Source organism: Ceratosolen solmsi, unplaced genomic scaffold (genome assembly GCF_000503995.2).
Source record: "Ceratosolen solmsi marchali unplaced genomic scaffold, CerSol_1.0 scaffold6, whole genome shotgun sequence".
NCBI lineage: Eukaryota > Metazoa > Arthropoda > Insecta > Hymenoptera > Agaonidae > Ceratosolen > Ceratosolen solmsi.
The window spans coordinates 11,246,455-11,265,366 of NW_011948414.1; the positions used below are offsets into that span (position 1 = coordinate 11,246,455).

Consider the following 18,912-nt stretch of genomic DNA (forward strand, 5'->3'; position numbering starts at 1 on the left):
ATCTCTTTCTCCCTCTCAGCTCTTCTCCCTCTTAGCTCTCTCTCTCTCTCTCTACAACATCTCTCTTTCTCCCTCTCAGCTCTCTCTCTCTCTCTACATCATATCTCTTTCTCCCTCTCAGCGCTCTCTCTCTCTCTCTCTCTCTCTCTTGAGTTTCGTACTCGGCGATCACGGCGACACTTGCTGCCGCAGCCTACTGCCATTGTAGTTGAATTTACTTTGGTGTTACACGTTGTTCAAGGTTCGTTTCTCGTTAATTTTGCGTTGATGTTAGCCGTGTTGCGCTCTCGTCGTTTCCTTTCCATTGAGTGGACTCGTACCAACAGCCTTAATAGTGAACATATAAACAATAACGCGCGAGCAGCAAGGGAGATAAAGAAAGAAAAAGTTGCAGACATGATCTACCGCTAGGCTTTTATCGAAAACGCAGAGCGTTTATAAATAGAAGCAGGCAAACAATATCGTCGTAGCGTATAGCGGACCATTGTTTGTGGAACGAAGGCTGATTTAAAAAAATCATTCTCATCGAGCTAGTATACTTCATGCTATTATCTTGGTTTTTTTTAATTTGTTACTTTTCAAAACCTTGCAAGTTTTTTTCTTACAGTCATGAAAAATTCTCGAAACATTCGGCTCGTCCAGATATAGAGAAGCAGGGAGTAAATTAGAATTTTGAATTTTTCAATTGATTCAATTGATTTTCATTTTTACGAATTTGTGCCTACCGATTAGCTCGTTTACAACGTTTCGAGTATATCAATGTAAGCCAGTGTAAAAACACTAAATTATGTAAAAAAATTATTAAGCTAATGAAGAACGCAGTCATATATTAAAGAAAAAGTTATATATATATATATATAATTCTCTTCCATATAGAAGAAGAAAAAGAAATAGTTAATTAATAAGAACGCGACGATAAAAGAATTGACATTTTGAGTAGCAAAAAGGCTATTGGAATGATCTCATTGAATCCAAATATTGTTTTCTTAGCAGCAAGCTGCTCCTCGCAACAGCAACCCCAGTCATTAAACAAAGCAGGTCAGGTTAATATTGGTATTAACAAGACAAAATCTAGCGAAATATTATTGTCACGTCAGGATTATCGCCTTAGCAGATGACGAGTGGCCAAGCCGCCGGGGAGCTGAGCTGACGCCGGGGCGTTGTTGAAGTTGCGTTAATTTTTTTGTCGGAACCACAAAAGAGTCTGACAGAGCTTGACGTATAGAGTTAGTTCGTCTTTGCTATAATACGCTTAGGCCATGACGGAATTCAACGAAGAAACTAGGAGAAGAAGAGAAGTTACCGAATCCACCGTATCTAACTTCCTCGAGTTTTAAATATACAAATGAAGATATACTTTTTATAATATACTCATACTGGATGCCTTTAAGTGCTAATCTATTTTTATTGATTGTGTATTTGATACAGAGTTAGTAAACTAGAGGAAGTTGCGTCTTATTAATATTGATTGTCATGTTTATTCGGTTGAATGGTCGTCATTTATCTTGAAATCTAAAACTATAAATCTAGTCTGTCGTTTAATCCTATTCTTATATATACATAAATGTACAAGCGAAATATGACAACTATTAGTTTTATTTTGTCACTTTTATTATCTCATACACCTAAGATATATCGATTATTATAATGTCGTATTTTATATTAAATTAAACTTAAAACAATACTACAGAGAAAACCGTACAATTTGAAAAACTGTCGGATCAGCCTAATAAGATGCGCATACTCATTTCACTGCCTTAGAGAAAAGGGATAGACAATGGGCACGAAGGACATACATATAATGAACCAATTAAATGAATTTAGAAAAAGTACAAAGTTAATACGATTACACCTTAAGTTGCTTTAGACACAGTGTACTTTTACTTTAAATTGGAGATCTGTGAAATATGGAAAGCATTTAATTTTATAGGAAATTTAATTTGTAGTAAAATTTATCCAGCTAAATCGACATTTTAGTTTATATAAGTATCAAGCTGACAGCTATGTTTATAAATCGTCTACTCCGTTGAAGTCTTGCATTTTTGCATTGGATACTGCGAAATCATCAATAAGGAAGATTACAAAATCAATACTATAAGACTTTGTTTTAATTTTGTTTAAAAACATTGAACAAATAACATAAATTATATTGACAAATTTTTAAATTATCACTTTATATATATATATAAAGTAACCAAATACACTAACAAAACAGAGTTCCTCGACAATTAATGAAAGACTGAAAAGCAGAAAAAAGAAAAAGGTATCTTCCATGGCAGTTAATTGAATAAATTAAAAATTCGATCTAATTTCAAGAAGTTGATTGATACCATTTGCAACAAAATTAACATTAAACCATTTTCATTCTATATTCACCTGATGTTTTTATGTTTATGATAGCCGTGTTCTTGTTTTTTTATTTTTATTATTATTATTATTATTATTAATTCATTGACTATATTTATATAAAAAAAAAAAAAAAAAAAAAAAAAAATTAGGCTAAGATAAGTAGAGTATGGAATATATAAATAAGAGTTGAAAAACTTAAAGACTATAGTTTCGCATTAAAAATTTAAAGATAAGAAATAGATGTTTAGAATATACTAAAAGTATTCGTGAAACAGGAGAAGTGACTAAAGTTCTAAATCTAATGAACTAATTCCAATATGTTTTATTTGTTATTTGAAATAATTGATATAACGAATCTTTTAAAAAACAGATTGAAAGTATTGAATGAACGATTATCGATCAGATAAATTTCATAAGATTGAGCTTATTATCATTAAAATCATATGTCTTCTTCTTTTTTTCTTTTTTTTTTTTCATTTTATTTTAATGGAAAATACTGATTTAAATAAGCAATAAATAATATGAAGACCAGTTGAATCAGCTTAAAATAAAACTTGTATCGTTGAAGAAATACCATAGTAGGGCCCGAAACATACCTAAATTAAGTCAAGAAATTAGAAAACAAATAAGAAAAGGTGTATTTGAAGAAGAAAAAGAATTCAAAAGAATTGCGAAAAAATATTGGGTGATTATGTTAAGCAAGCCGCATTGGAATTTAAAGAGTCGCTGGACTCTAAAGCAGCGGCAATCGATTGCAAAAAATAGTCTAATCTATTTATTTGAGCATGAAGTTACGGTTAGTAGTGCGAGATCTAGCGTCGAACTAATTGCAAAATTTGTGCACTCGTTGCCCCAGGATTGGACTTCATCTCGGACATTTGACCAAGAAGGTCTTGTGAGTATTGTGATTAGAAATCGGCATCATCGCTACGCTAATCTTAAAAGGATCGAAGCGCACAGAAGATTAGAAAAAAAATCCCAGACGAAACTTAAAATCATCAATGTGTAAGAGCAATTAAATTTTCATTAAATTGTTTTCTTTTTGCAAAAAAACTTGTTTCCTATACCAATCAAATTTATTAACTACGATTGATATATTCATAGTTCAGTGCGTTATAGTTAACTATTTAGTTAGAAGTCGTGTTTTGATAATTTTTCATAATTTTATTAAACGCTTATAAATTTGTATGATAGACAGTAAATAATTGATTGGCATTGATTAAAATAAAATATTCTTTTAATCAAATATCCGAAAAAGTTTTTATATTTCATAAGATTTTTTTCATATATATTTTGCTTTAGAATATAATTATTATATTATAATTCACTTTAAAGTGATATAAATTAATAGGGAAGATGATGGATAATTATGTTAATATTTTAAAGATTAAGCTGAATTTCTATTCTACAGATTACATTAATTATTTAATTTTTTTATTCAAAATGAGTTGAAAATAATTTTCCAACATTAAATTGCATTGAATATAAAATAATAATTATGCCTTTACTTTTTTATATTCTATAAATCGTTATGTTCTATTCTCAAAGTTAAATTTATTTAGTGTCTGCAACAATTCTGAGATGTTCGTGTTCAGAGGGACATTAATGAGACGAATAAATTTTTAATGAGAATAAACTCGTTTTAATTTAAACATCGCGCTGTTACTGCATAAGTCGTCTTATAGAGATCACAGTTGTTCAAACAGAGTAATAAATTTTTATTTTAAAGTTATACAAAATTTTGATTCTTTTAATAGATCATTTATCAACGTACGTTGTAATTTACATTATTGTTAAATATTTTTCGTCTTCAATCTTCAAACATTTTTATACAATTTATAAATAATTCATTTTATACAAAAGCGAATAAAAAATAATTATTTTAGAAAAGATATTTAACCATTAATTATAATTTTATTATTTTTTTTTAAACATTATTTATTATATTTACAATTTATCATTTGTGGTTATATTAAGCGTCCGAGAAATAACATGTAAAAAAATATAAATTTGTTGCTTTTTAAAATTTTATTCAACATATATATATATATATATATATATATATATATTTAAAAAAAAAAAGAAAGAAAGAAATGTAATTTTATACACGCATTTATTGACAAAAATCATTTTTATACGTAGAAAATTGCAAATTAATTATTTAAAACTAATATTTGGAGCAATTAACTATTAAATTAAACTAATTATTAAATTAAATTTAATTTATTTCAATTTAATTGCCAAACTTTTTATGATTTTATATTTTAAGAAACTTTACATTTAAAAATTATTGATTATTATTTCTTGTTAGATATTTGTAACAAGATTTTATTGAAATAATTTATTTTAAACGTAATTTCATATTAATTTGACTTGTTAATAAATTTATTTTTTAAATTACTTAAAATATTTATACAATGGAAAAACATTAATTTATACAAAATATAATATTTTTAGATAAATTGAAATCAGTTTCATAAGTAACTATAATTTATAATAGCATTTTTATGTTTCCATTTTAAAAAATTTATATCATATGTGCAGCACACTAAAAAGATTTTATCTTTAAAGTAACAATTTTTTCAATAACAGAATATCATTTATTAAACGTACCGATAGAATTGGACAATATTATAATAATTGATGTTTATTAATAATGATTTGCAAGTTATAAAATTTGAATACTGAAATGGAAAAGGATAACAATACGTAGTATAATTTTTAAAGTTTCTGGTCGACCAGATATCTATTATATGTATATTATAAAATTATAATTCTATTTTTATCTTTTTATTGATTAAATTTAATTCTTAAATAAATACCTTAATATTTATAATTGACTAATTTTTATAATTTTAAATTTAGAGATAATTTAATGTTTAAATAAATATAATTAAGAATATTTTAGCAGACTGCTGATATTACAAACACAACTGTGAATTTCAAGATTATTTTTTTTTATATTAAATCTTGATAAGCTTCTTATTGACAATGATTATTACCAGAAGGATATTGTTTGCCATTCGGAAGCAAATTATAATGTAAACATTTGAAATCGTTTCGAATAATTGGGGGATCACATGTATTCTGGCACGCGGACTTGCACTAAACGCAGCGCCGCGGTTCTTTTTACGATAAATATCAGTATGCTTTCATTTTCAAAATTGCAGTAAATTCATATACGTATTTAAGATCACAAATAATTTTTTACACGTATGTATTGATTATGTGTAGGTCTCTCTCCATCTCTCTCTCTCTCTCTCTCTCTCTCTCTCTCTCTCTCTCTCTATTATACATTTACTTTTTATATTCATAGAATACATTTTAATGACACTATCAGTAAGAGTTTTTTTTATCTTGTAAGATAGTAATATAATTCAAGCTTCTCGATTAAAGCTTGATTATTATTTTCTCATTTGTTTCAATAATTGATTAGATCTATTTTTGGTATATCTAACGTTCGTAATAGTTTTCTCGTTAAAGCATTAATTAATTAAAACAGGATGGAGACCTTTATTAGCAAGTCTAGGTTTTCATGATGCAAATAAATTTGGATTTCACGATCGCTGCATTATCGTATTTATGTCTTTTTGGTGATAGAAATACGTAACGCCTTTGATCACAATATATACAATAATATTTATTAGAAAAATTTCTTATTTTTTTTTTTTTTTTTTTTTTTTTTTTTTTGAGTTATTAAATTTATATATACTACCGCTTGATGTCAATAAAGCCTAGAAATTAAAAAAATGAAAATAAATTGAAAATATGATAATGGATTTAAAAACAACTGCAATAATACAACATTGAAGTTCATTTTAATATTAAAGTAACTTTCTCTGGTTTGATTATTATCCCATTAAAATAAAGATCGGCTAGTTAAATTGCGTTTATGTACAGATCACCGCAAAGCCAAGGAACCAGTGGAAGTTCTTCACCCGTGTCAGTGCCACCTGTCGCCTTATCTTCCAACGCGGGCACAGCACCCATCATCTCCACTTCAGAATCCAATCAAGAAAACGTTGAAGTAGCGCCAACCCTATCTTTACCTCCTACTATTCTGCCGCAACAAACATACTCCGAGATAAACGTTAGTACTCCTTTTTTTTTGTAATATATATAATACTCGTATATTATCAAAAATTATTTTAAAAAATCTTTACAGTAAATTCATTTGATTATATGGCTATACTTTTTTAAATACATTGCAGGTTATATACACTAAGGATAATTGTATAATAATTATTGCTCCATTAAGAAATCATAAGTTTCTTATGTTTCTTATGTTTCTTAAGTTTGTAAACTTTAATTTATATCAAATCTACGAATTTCAAAACTAGTAATAGAAATAAAACTTTAAAAAAAAAAAAAAAACATTATAATTCTGATTGAACGTTAAACTATAATTTATATTTAATTATATATACAGATTTTTATACATTTGACGTAAGAATATATAAATTTAAATAACAGTATTCGTAAAATTCATTAAAACTTCCCATATTAACGAAATTTACCAGTAATAAAATTAGTTAGTGATAAAATATTTTATTAAAAAATATATTCATGAAATTAACACATTTAATAGATATTCATTAAAGTTTTACGCTAAGGTGATTTATAATATATGGAGCATTAGATATTTTATCATTTTTGTAATTACAGAGAAACTAATACGTTACGTATATTATAACTATATTATTTTTATTACAATTGTTAATGAATTAAAATGAACGATTAAAAAATAATGTAATAGATAAAATATAGTACAATATGTTGATATAATCGTTCATTGCCATTTCATATTTCAACATTATATTTATTAAACAAAAATTACTTTTTCCAATATAACGTGTTATAACAACTGAGATATTTACATTGCAAAGAAAATAGAATCAATAATATTGTTCTAATTACATAATTGAATTATGAAACAAGAACATATTGATATAGAGTTTGTATTTTTTTTTTTTTTTTTTTTTTTTTTTTTAAAAAAAATATATATTAAAGAGAATTTAAAATTTATGCAGAATCGAATCAACACTTATTTATGTTATTAATTGTATACAATGCTATCGTAATTCCATATGAAATAGTTGTTAGTTGATAAATTAATAAGCTAATTAAATTAGTTAATTAGTTAATTAATACTCGATTATTTAAGATAAATTTTTCAAATTAGCATTTGCATTATAACTAACTGCTGATAATTTTTAAGTATTTCAATGAATACGTACTTTTATTAATATAATAACGTATATCTCTATTCGGTGAATATCCGTAAACTAATTTTTAAGTACCTTATGTGTATGTAAAAATTTATAGAAGTAAAGGATTAAACTATTTTTCTTGAGAGAATTTTATTTTCAATAGGTTTATTTTTTTGTATTATACAGTAGAATTTGTAAGAAAAACTAAGTTTATGCGATAAGATTTTACTATAAGCCTAATACATGAAAATCATATGCTTTATGGTAAATTAACAGTAATTTCTTATTTCGCATTATTTTTTTATTAATTTTTTTATTTTTTTTTTTTATATAAATAGTTAATTAAGCTAATTTTAATAAATGTTATCAACTAATAAAATTGTTATAATGACGAATAAATAGAAAACTAATAAATGCTTTTTTGCATGAGCGTTTTTAAATTACATTAATATTTACAATTTTTAATGTTACATTTTAAATATTTAATAAAATATCTGTTTTATTAATTATATTTTGTTTTTCGTTAAATTTTCATAGCGTTCATGTAGCATCATCTATAGCTTTGAAAATATATAAAAGACCTTTTATCAAGACAATTTTTACTATAATTATGTAAAATTTTGTTCATTACATATGTCATTTATCTTATAAATAAGACAATTATTCGTTTCCAAAACATGGCGGTTATACGCTAGAATTATAAATATTAATATTATGACGCAATACATTTTTACACTCTATAAATTTAGAACTGTGGGGATAAGGAGGCGCTAGGTGTTTTATAAGTATTTCAGAGTATCAGAAAGATGGTAAGCTGATGATTTGTCATTGACGCGCGTAGATATAAAAAATATTCTCAAAAAAATTATTAAATTTTATAAACTACGTGTAGTGTTATTGTGAAATGGCGACGATCGGAAAATATAACGTAATTATAATGATTGATAGGTGAAATCGAGCCAGGGAGAGCTGCCGGCCAATGCAAACGCTGCGCAGACATGCTCGTGGTTACGTGCGCACCACTTCCATGCTTTTGAATCGACCTTCACCAGTTTCTCAGCTGCAGACATTTTGCGTTTATCCCGGGACGATCTCATCCAAATTTGCGGCCTCGCTGACGGTATTAGACTTTTCAATGCGCTGCACGCCAGAGCACCCCAGCCAAAGCTCAGTCTTTACTTCGCAATGGAAACTGGCGGGGGTGCCGCTGGACTTTGGCGTGCCATCTACTTGAAGAGCCTCACCAGCGCCTCCCTCACGAGCAAGCTCCTAGATACTCTCGGCTTTTCCCGCGACAGATTACACTCGGTACTCATTCTTGGGCCTCAAGGTATCCACGTGCTCGTAACTAATGAGCTTATCGCGAACATGAAGGACGAGAGTATGTTCGTGGTTGAAACTATCAAGGGTACGTACTCTTATCTGAATTTGTCGATTGATCAAGTTTAGATAAATCATGGCTTATTTTGAAACTATATTATAAAGGATTATCAGTGTTAATTACTTCAGCTCGAATTAAAAAATTTTTACCTTCTAAAATATAAACAGTTTTTCCTTTGCTATTAAGGATCAATTGATTTTTATAAAAAACTTTAAACATACATCTTAATTATATATATATATATATATATATATATATATATATATATATATATATTCTTATTAAGATTTCAATATTTTATCAAAATTCAAAGAACTGTACTTCTATTAAATTTATGTATGTATAAATTAAAAAACATTTTTAATAATGTATTTTCCCATTTTAAAAGATCCTATCTCAAATTCTTTGATCATTTACATTTTTATAAGTGGTGCTTTAATTATTAGCAACGATTGTTACAATAAAAAAAAAAGTACAATAAAAAAAATGTACATACATATATATATATATATATATATATATATATTCTATAAATAATTACAATTTTTCAATGGAAATATACGTTATATTACATTAATTAAAAACATCATTTAACAAAATTAATAATTCGAAAAATTATAACAAATATTGTGAAATTGATTACATTCTGAATAATAATTTAGAATTTTTACTGGCCTATTTTAAAAACTAATTGTAAAATAAAATAAATTATACTCCATGAAGTATAATTATATTTGAAAATTTCCAATATATTTTTATTCCTTCATACAATACAAATCAAGTAAAAAATATTTGAATTATTTTCTGTTTCAGAACCAATCACTGATCGTTATAAGCTTCTGTTAAAGCCTTCTTCTCATTAAGTGTATTTATATGAGAATTTCGAAACAGAAGATAAAACTAATATTCGATACATTTAAAATCTGTAATATTTATTAAATATTAACGAATCGATGCATTTGAAAATGTATATTATAATTGCCAACTTAAAATAATCTTAAAACATGTCATTGACTTCGATGGATATGGATCGACCTGTTATTTTTCTAATTTAGTTTCGTTTGGATATTTTCTATTTTTAAAGCGGAAAATGCAAATATTTTAGTAATATTTGTCGTTTCTTGTATATATCTTCTATTGTAAGGTGAAAAATTTTCATACTAACTTTTTCAAATCAATTAAAACACATTCTTATACTTCATATTTTAATTATATTGTAAATCATTACTATTTTTGTTATTTTTATTTTGTTTCATTATCTTTTTATATAAAATTTTATCAATTATTGTTTTCATCAAATACATGCATTTTAATCAAGTACTCAAATTTTTAATATTTTTAAAAGCGTTTGTCGTACAACAAAAGATTTAGAAAAAAATAATATATAAACATTTTAATATTTGTGCAACATTTTTAAATGTGTTAAAAAATTTTATTAAGAATCGAAAAAAAAAAATGTGCCAATGAAGTATGCTTCGTATTAAGTTAGGCTTTGTATTTTTTAGAGTACAGAGAATCAATATAATGGATCTTCATTTCTTATTGTATTATTGATTTATTGCACATTGTTGTGTGCACACGAGACATTATAATTCCAATGCATTTTATTGAATTATGTCATTATATTTTTTAGCATCATATACAAAAAATGTGAATAAAATCGTAATAATAGATTAGTTACATGCATGAGTATAAAATTATTGTTATTCTGTATTTCAAAGAATTTTTATCTGGCTTGGCACATTAAAATTTCCTGTGCTAAATATTAGTCTTTATTTTTTATATAATCTCACCACATATCTACTTATATAAATGCAAATGTATAAAATTTAAATTCTAAAAAATTCACAATTTTTCATACAATTATCTGTCTTTTGTTAACAAAATAATAATAAAATAAAATATTAGGAATGTTGTTTTATTATCCACACTCTTCCATAAAAATTTCATTCATTAAAAATGTAACTTTAATAATTATAAGCGCACATTTTAGTTAAAAAAATTTCTATTTATTTTTCTTTTTCATCTGCTTGTTTTTCTTCTTTTCTTCTCGTTTTCTTTCACGCTCAGATAAACTTTTATACAATTTATATCCGAAGAAAACTGAAAAATAAATAAAAGGAAAACATTATAAAAATATTTATATTACACGTAGGGGTATACTTTCCTTATCATGACAAAAATGTTCATATACATATTTTAATAAATAATTTAAAATTTATTTTAAACATGTTATAATCTAAATAAGAAATTAAATGATCTGCAGCCAAAATAGTTTTCAATACAACTATTAATTTTTAATTTATATCAATAAAGACTTGCTTAAATAATTTTTAAAAGTATACAAGTAATAAGTATTTTAATTATGTTTTGCTTATTTATAAAGAATAATTTTTTTAATTTAAAAATAATTACCAACTAAAATAACAGTTCTCGTTAAACTAGTAAAGCGTATTATTTTCGTAAATTTAAATAATACTTGTGTGTAAAATGTTGAATTAATTTTAATATTTTTAGATTATTTCAAAGGTTTTATATTAAAAATTTTCTTAAAAATTAATTTTTATTTTTAAACATTAATTATATAATAGTACAATTATATAATGTTTTATCATACTTTGCTTTTGCAGTTTTTCGTTTTATATGTTTTTGATAATAGAATATGTCAAATTTAAATTTGTCTTTTAAAATATCAACTTAATTAACATACATTCTTATTATTTAAGGATAATTCTAAAAGACTATTCTTTGATAAGTTTAATTTTAATTCTATGATCAAAGTAACTGCTATTATAAAAAAAAAAAAGGTCGTGTAATTAAAGAAATATGTTAAAATATTTGTTATATTAGTTAATTTAAATTATTTATGTATATCGATTCTAATATATTGAGATAAAAAGTGAAATAAAGATATTTTATATTTATTTCAACGTTCGGAGGATGTTTTACATAATCAATGAATAAAGATTTATAATCTTATTTTACTCTAATTTCCACCTATTTTGTGGAAGATAAGTATCTTTAAAATTTTCATATTTTTTTTCATAATTTAAACATTTGTATATGATAATTAATATGTTCAAGGCTGTTTTTATTTATACAAATAATAATAGTTGAAAGAATTCAGAAAAATAAAAATTTTTTAATAATACTTTATGAAATTTAATTTCGTAAGTTATGCATTCACTTGTTATAAATTGAGTTTAAATATCTTTTTTAAATATAAAAGTAAAACATCTCCACATAATCAATTATGTAAAACATGATTCTATGATAATGCGATAATTCAATTTGATACTTCAAGTTTTTTTTTTAAATAAACATTCATTTTATGATTTTGAAGTTCAATAGGATTTCATGAATTGATAATAATTTCACTGAACAAGAACAAGAACAAGAATAAGAACAATATGAGTGATATATAATTTCTAAACCAGTAGGTAAATATTTCGATGTTCAGCATAAAAGATTAAAATTTTTTTCTCTTTCAAGATAAACTAAAAATACCACTTTTATATCTCATTTGAACTTTTGGACTTGATTATAAACCCAATAAATTTCTACTATAAATCACTCAGTAGATGGTAATGATTCTATTACTTTTTAATAAACAATTCTAGCGTATTCATACTTTATAAAGTATACTAAGTGTATAATAATAAATGGATAAAAATTAAAATCGCTTAACTTACAATAAATTATTTTTATTTATTTAAATTTGTCATGTCTTTATCATTCATTATAAAATATATAAATTTTGTCATTATTTATCACCAACAAATAGACAACTATATATCATTGATATTAATAATTTGAATATTATTTTAAGAAGTGTGTTACTAGCTACAAATGAAAACTCGTTATATTCATTTAAATAATAATCAACATTATAATAAAAATATATTAAAAAATACATTAAAAATATATACTGTTTAAAATGTTACGAACATGTTAATGAGAATTCTTGATTTTCTAATAGTTTATGCAGCTAATGTACATAATTTTTAGGGGCTTATAAAAATGAATGTGAGTTAGGATCTTAACGGAATTATCATAATTAATAACTTTACACTAAAATAAAGCAAATAATAACCATTTTGTGGCTATGGATTTTTTCATAATGTCCTAAAATAAGTATTGATATTATTATATGAACAAATAAATGCAGTAACAACATTATCATTAGTAATAAATTTTCTAAAAATGAGTCACAGCTAATAAAATTATAATAAATTTATTGGAAAAATAAATAATTATTAATGGAATAAATAGTTATTCCATTAATTAATTGATATTATCCATAATAAAAATAATAAATAAAACTTAATATTTTTTAACAATTAATTATCTACTCTATAGTTGTTACAGCAATTTAACGACAAAAGATACTTTCTTGAATATCTCATCAAATATGGACATGTCGATATCGATCAATTATTTTTACGAATTGATCGATAATAAGGCATCTAAAAACTCTAATAGATGCATAAATTACCAAAAATAAATGCGATGAGCGACAGCAAGGAGAAGAGTATTAAAAACTGCGAGGTAAAAAAGGACGCAGTTAGAAGGCTCGCATCATCGTCTGGTACAATAGGACCTGAAGCTCCTTTCAAAATATCGCGACGTATCGCCTCCTTGTCGTCTTCGGAGAGTCCACTCATTGAGTTAAGCGCCCTAAGCAGCTCTTCGGATGTAGACATTTTGTCATTAGAAAAATCTCGAAAATTCTTGACAGGAGGTACATCACTCTCAATGACAATATCTTCGCCTAATTTGTCAAGTGAAGCTAAGACTGGGGCCCATCCAAAAAGGCTACGTAAGGTCAGCAACGTAAGTAACGACAGCATTTTCTCTTTGCTTTCCTTGATTTTCTTGAACTAAATGCAGTACCCACAAATACGTTCCTATTTTACATGTGGATAAAGTTAAGTTGACAAAGTGCAAAATGCATCTTAAGGTGACACATCGTTTCTGATTTACGATCAATATAAAAGTTGTACTTGAACTTAAAAATATTAAGTTATTGAGTAACGCTATTGGCTTATTAAATATTATTCATTCATAAAGTAATAGGTCGATTATTTAATTCTTTTTTTAAGGAATCCATCTTCTTTAAATGTTAAAGCAATTATTATATTGACGTTTTTAATTAAATAAATATACAAATTATCTGTAATATGTGTTTTTCTTTAATCTTTAATATATTATTAAAGAATGTCTATGTATAAAAGAATAGAATATAAAAGAATTTTTATTAGTTTAATTTTCTATAGTACTTATATAGTGAAATTTCAGGGTAAATAAATAAATATATATATATATATATATATATATATATAGTATATTTCAAGAAAAGGATAATTTGTATCTAAAACCGATATTTTCAGAATTTATTAAATTAAGTTACATTTCCAGTCAACATGTTTACTCTAAATTAGAAATATATAAGTTATCTTTACATTGATAAAGTCTTTTAATCTCTAAAATAACAATTACATTATCTAATTTGAATGAAATTACTATAGATTTATCCGAATAAATATGTTGCATTATCTAAATTGAAAATAACATATCGCTAAAACAATTCTAAATTAAACACGAAATAATTTATTAAAATTTTATTAAAATATTATTAAAATAAAGACTCTTAAAGCCAAAACTCAATAACTCAATAACTTAATTCCGTCTTCATATCGGTAAATGTACATAATTTCAATAAAATACATTTTTCTAAAAAAATACAAAAAAATAAATATGCAAAACATATTTAATTGAATGTATGTTTATTTATGATAACAAATTTTAACTCTTTTTCGACAATTAATTTTTGCTAGTAATTGAATTTAAAATTGAAATGTATCTAGTCAGGCGTGATGTAATTAAATTTTGAATAAAATTATTTAAATATTTTGAAAATTTTATTTATAATAATAAAAATATTTAAATTAAGATAATTTGCAGTTGATTAAAAATTGTTCGGAACTCATTTGAAAAAAAAAAAAAAAAAAAAAAAATGTTCTAACATCTTTAGAAGAAATGAGAATTATAAAGAAAATATTATTTTGTACCCAACAGAAGTAGCCTTTTTATTTTCAAACAAATGGAAAATGTCACAATTTATTTATTTCCTTAATTAATTTATAAAGACTAATTTAAATAGAATTTAAATTTAAATATAATTCAAGGGAAAATATATGAAATAATTCGATCTACTGTAAATTTTAAAAAATTTTTACTACCTAATTAATTAGTATACCGTTATATTCTAAATTATCCAAAATGCATTTTTTTTTATCATTGCAATTTAATATTGAACGAACGAAATGCCGAAAAATGCTTACACTTACTTGACTAAGCGTTTTTATCTAACATAAAAGTTTATTTGTATAAAAGCACACGCCTTAAAAAGTCATAAATCTAAAAATCCGTTGTCAATATTTGAATTATACGGGGCAAATAGTATTCTTATCATTTTATCTAATCTACAAGTTAGCTAAACATGAGTGGACTTAACATCGAATACAGTTGAAACAAACTCTTAAGTTTCATTAGTATTTAACAATTCGTAACAGATTAAATACATATGTACGTTAAATGTGTGCCTATGAAATTTTTTTTATTAAATTTGTAAAAATCTAAAGAAATTAATTAAATTGTTTAACTTATGTCAACAATCCGAATAAACCTTAAACTAATTTGCAACTTTAATGCTTTATCATCGCATTAAATTTCCAATTGTTTAATTAAAGAAATACATATTATTTATTTTCAATCTATTATAATTTATTTCAATAAGATAGATAATTACCTAAATATACTTTTTATTCAACTATAACAATAATAATAATAATAATTCATGTACCACCGCTAGCAATGAAAAATTTTATATTAACCAACGTAATACTTTTTTTTTGTGTCTGAAAACTATTATTCCTTATATTAATTAATTTGTAAATATCATACATACTTTTTAATATTAAAGATAAATTACTTAGATTCGAATAAAATACCACGTTTTACCACTAATTTTAAAATTTGGAAAAATTATAATGAATTATAATCATATTTAAAAATACATTTTTTAAGCATATGCAAATCGTTTAATTGTTTTATATGATATTTTAGTTTTCATACAATATTTTACTTTTATAATATTATATTTATTTTAGTTTAGACAGTTCAGTATAAACTCGATCATTTAATTATTTATATTTAATATTTGCTATTGAATTGAAGGGCTAATAAATTAATTTTGAAACTACAAAAATACGAATAAAAAATCAACAGCCATCGTTAGCATACTTAGATTTAAATCAAGTCAAAAACTTTCAAATTCGGCAGTTTTTTTTATGAAAGTATTTTATTAGAGGCACTTATTAAGAATTGGTACTTATAAGAACATTCACAGACGTAAAATGAATTAGCGTTATACATATATACATATATATATATATGTGTGTATGTATATATATATATATATATATGTGTGTGTGTGTGTGTGTGTGTGTGTGTGTGTGTGTAACTTGACACAATTTTAAAATTATACAAAATGATATGGAATTCAACTCATTCGAAATCAATAATATTAAAATTAATCTCTTGTGTTGTACTGTAAATAATATTTTAACCAAACTTTTTTATGATACATGAAAAATCTAGTTTATAAATAACGGAAGATAGACGACATTCAAATAATTATATTACACGAAGAAAAATTTTATGAATTAAAACAAATGTTTCTCAAACTTTTTCAATAACATATCAATTATATTAAAATACCTTTTAATAATTGTATATATTTTTCTTCTATTTCTCTGGGTTAGTCTTTTCTTATGTAAACGGATTAAGTACATCGATAGATTTTATTAATTAGAATTGCATTTCTTTTCTCATTTCAACTAATAAATGAAGAACGACTAACTAGAAAAATATAAATTTAAAATCTCCATGACAAAGTATATACAGCCGATACAACCACATTCCACTTGGCAAAATTTTAGTCGAATACGAAGTACGTGTTTGTTGAAATTTTTTCAATAATTCCAAATTTGTAAATCAAAGTTATACATTTCAGCAATTAACGATTAATACGGTATTTATTATTTTTACGCGTTGTTTTTTTTTCTTTTATGCGTGAACTCATCGAATTCGCATAATTAGTAGTAAACGATCAGGAAAAAGCGTCGCGTAAAGCAAAGTAGCCGATAACGTGCAATCGATTATGAGAAAAGCAGCTGATATGAGAAAAAAATGAAGAAAAGTACCTTATAATGGAGCATACGGCGCTCAGATCTGGCGACGACTATCGCGGGTGCGCGGCTTTTTGGTCCCGAGAGACAGAGACGCTCGATGAGCCACCGACTACGTGGCCGTTGACTCTTTTCTTCTTACAGCGAACGCATCGCGAATGCCAGGTGAGACGAAGTGGGGATAAACGCGTCACGCAATGCCAGCCCATTCGTAAGGTTCAGCACGAGGATCATTCGGGATGGATTGTGCTACTGACTCTCGAATCTCTTTATGCCGATGAATGGGAAGCTGTAAATTACTTACAACTCTTCGACAACAGATTATTAACCTATAAATTCGGCCTTTAGTCGCAATACTATACGAAGCTTAAAAAGCTCGTGTGTTAAAGATGCCAATCCTCAATTTTAAAGGAATCCTTGAAAGCGTATTAAACTAATAGTGATTGACCTATAGCTTTCCCGCGTCACAGCTCCATTTGAAGTGCTTAGAGCGTTACTGAAACAATACTTATTGCTTCCATAATAACATTGTAAGTGTTAATAATTTTGTTTCCCTAACTAGTGATATTAGATAATAATGAATTATAAGCTTTTAGATGGGCTTTGAAAGCCACCAATATTACTTGTATATACACCAAACCATAAGGACTTTTAAAGTATGTTTTTGTCTTTTTTTTAATGATTTTGTGTAAACAAAAAAATTACTTTGAATACAATTTTAATTACAATTCGTTTTTATTCTTAAAAATCAATTCATTCTAATTTTTAAATCGTTACACATACATACTTCAATAATAATAAAGCTTATTAATATTTATTAATAATAACAATTTTTCGCAACATTAATGTGAAATATTAATTTTAATAAATAAACTAAATTAGAAACAACAATATGTTGAAAATTTTTTATTGTCAATACAAATTTTGTATAATTTAGTTGAAGGACACGTAGGTAAATCAATACCACTCGTAAAAATTACATTGTTAAGTGTATGTGATATATAAATTTAATAGAATCTAACAAAAATGTTTAAACGATTTAAACGAATATTTTTCAATGAACCGAGATTACGACCGAAACAATTTTCTATAACTAAATTATTGAGCTTTAAAGTGAAAAAAAAAATTAGAGTTTTGAAATAAATATATGTTTATTAATTTTATCATTTTTCAGCAGAACAATGTATTTTCGAGAAAAAAAAATGTTTACTACTCATTAATTTTTAAATATGGATTTAAAAAGATTTCTAAAATTACTCCTTCCCAATAGTTCTTCAAAATAATCAAAATTTATCAATCTTTTAATTTTATTGCATATTTAGATTGCAATATTGACATATTCAAGTTACACTTATATAAAAAATTGAAAATATTTCAAAATACATCCTTTTGTTCGAATAGATTTTTATGAATAAAAATCGATGACAATAATTTATATCGAATATATTAAATATATATAATTTATTTATTAAATATATTGTATTTCATGAGATTTGTTTTGAGAATTACTTTTCAATGTTATATATTTATTTTCTAATATTTAGAAGTATATTTTTCTATATTATAACAAGGAAGTACATAGCTTTTTGCTATTAAATTTGTAGTTCGGTAAATGCATTTTCAATAAATTTTATGAAAATCATGTCTAGTGCCATTTATTTATAATATAATTTATATTCTATTAATTTATTATCCAATTAAATAAAATGTAATTAAAACA

At 24.7% G+C, this 18,912-nt stretch overlaps 2 protein-coding genes across 2 annotated transcripts in view; one reads left to right on the forward strand and one right to left on the reverse strand.

Annotated features, from left to right (window-relative positions):
• Window positions 1–9,899, forward strand: part of gem (transcription factor CP2 like gemini) — a 21,931-nt gene extending 12,032 nt beyond the window's left edge. Inside the window, exons 8-10 of the mRNA XM_011507443.1 lie at window positions 6,250–6,439; window positions 8,508–8,967; window positions 9,754–9,899. Coding sequence (XP_011505745.1) covers window positions 6,250–6,439; window positions 8,508–8,967; window positions 9,754–9,803 — 700 coding nt within the window. The 3' untranslated portion in view covers window positions 9,804–9,899. The remainder of the gene's footprint in view (window positions 1–6,249; window positions 6,440–8,507; window positions 8,968–9,753) is intronic.
• Window positions 9,900–10,960: 1,061 nt separating this feature from the next.
• LOC105368068 (uncharacterized) lies at window positions 10,961–17,448 on the reverse strand (the record flags this gene model as incomplete). Its single annotated transcript, XM_011506975.1, has 3 exons — window positions 17,208–17,448; window positions 13,436–13,820; window positions 10,961–11,043 (listed from the first exon to the last, which is right to left on the reverse strand). Coding segments are annotated over exons 1-3 (483 nt in total), but the record flags the coding sequence as incomplete, so codon positions are not given.
• Between the last annotated feature and the right edge of the window lie 1,464 nt (window positions 17,449–18,912).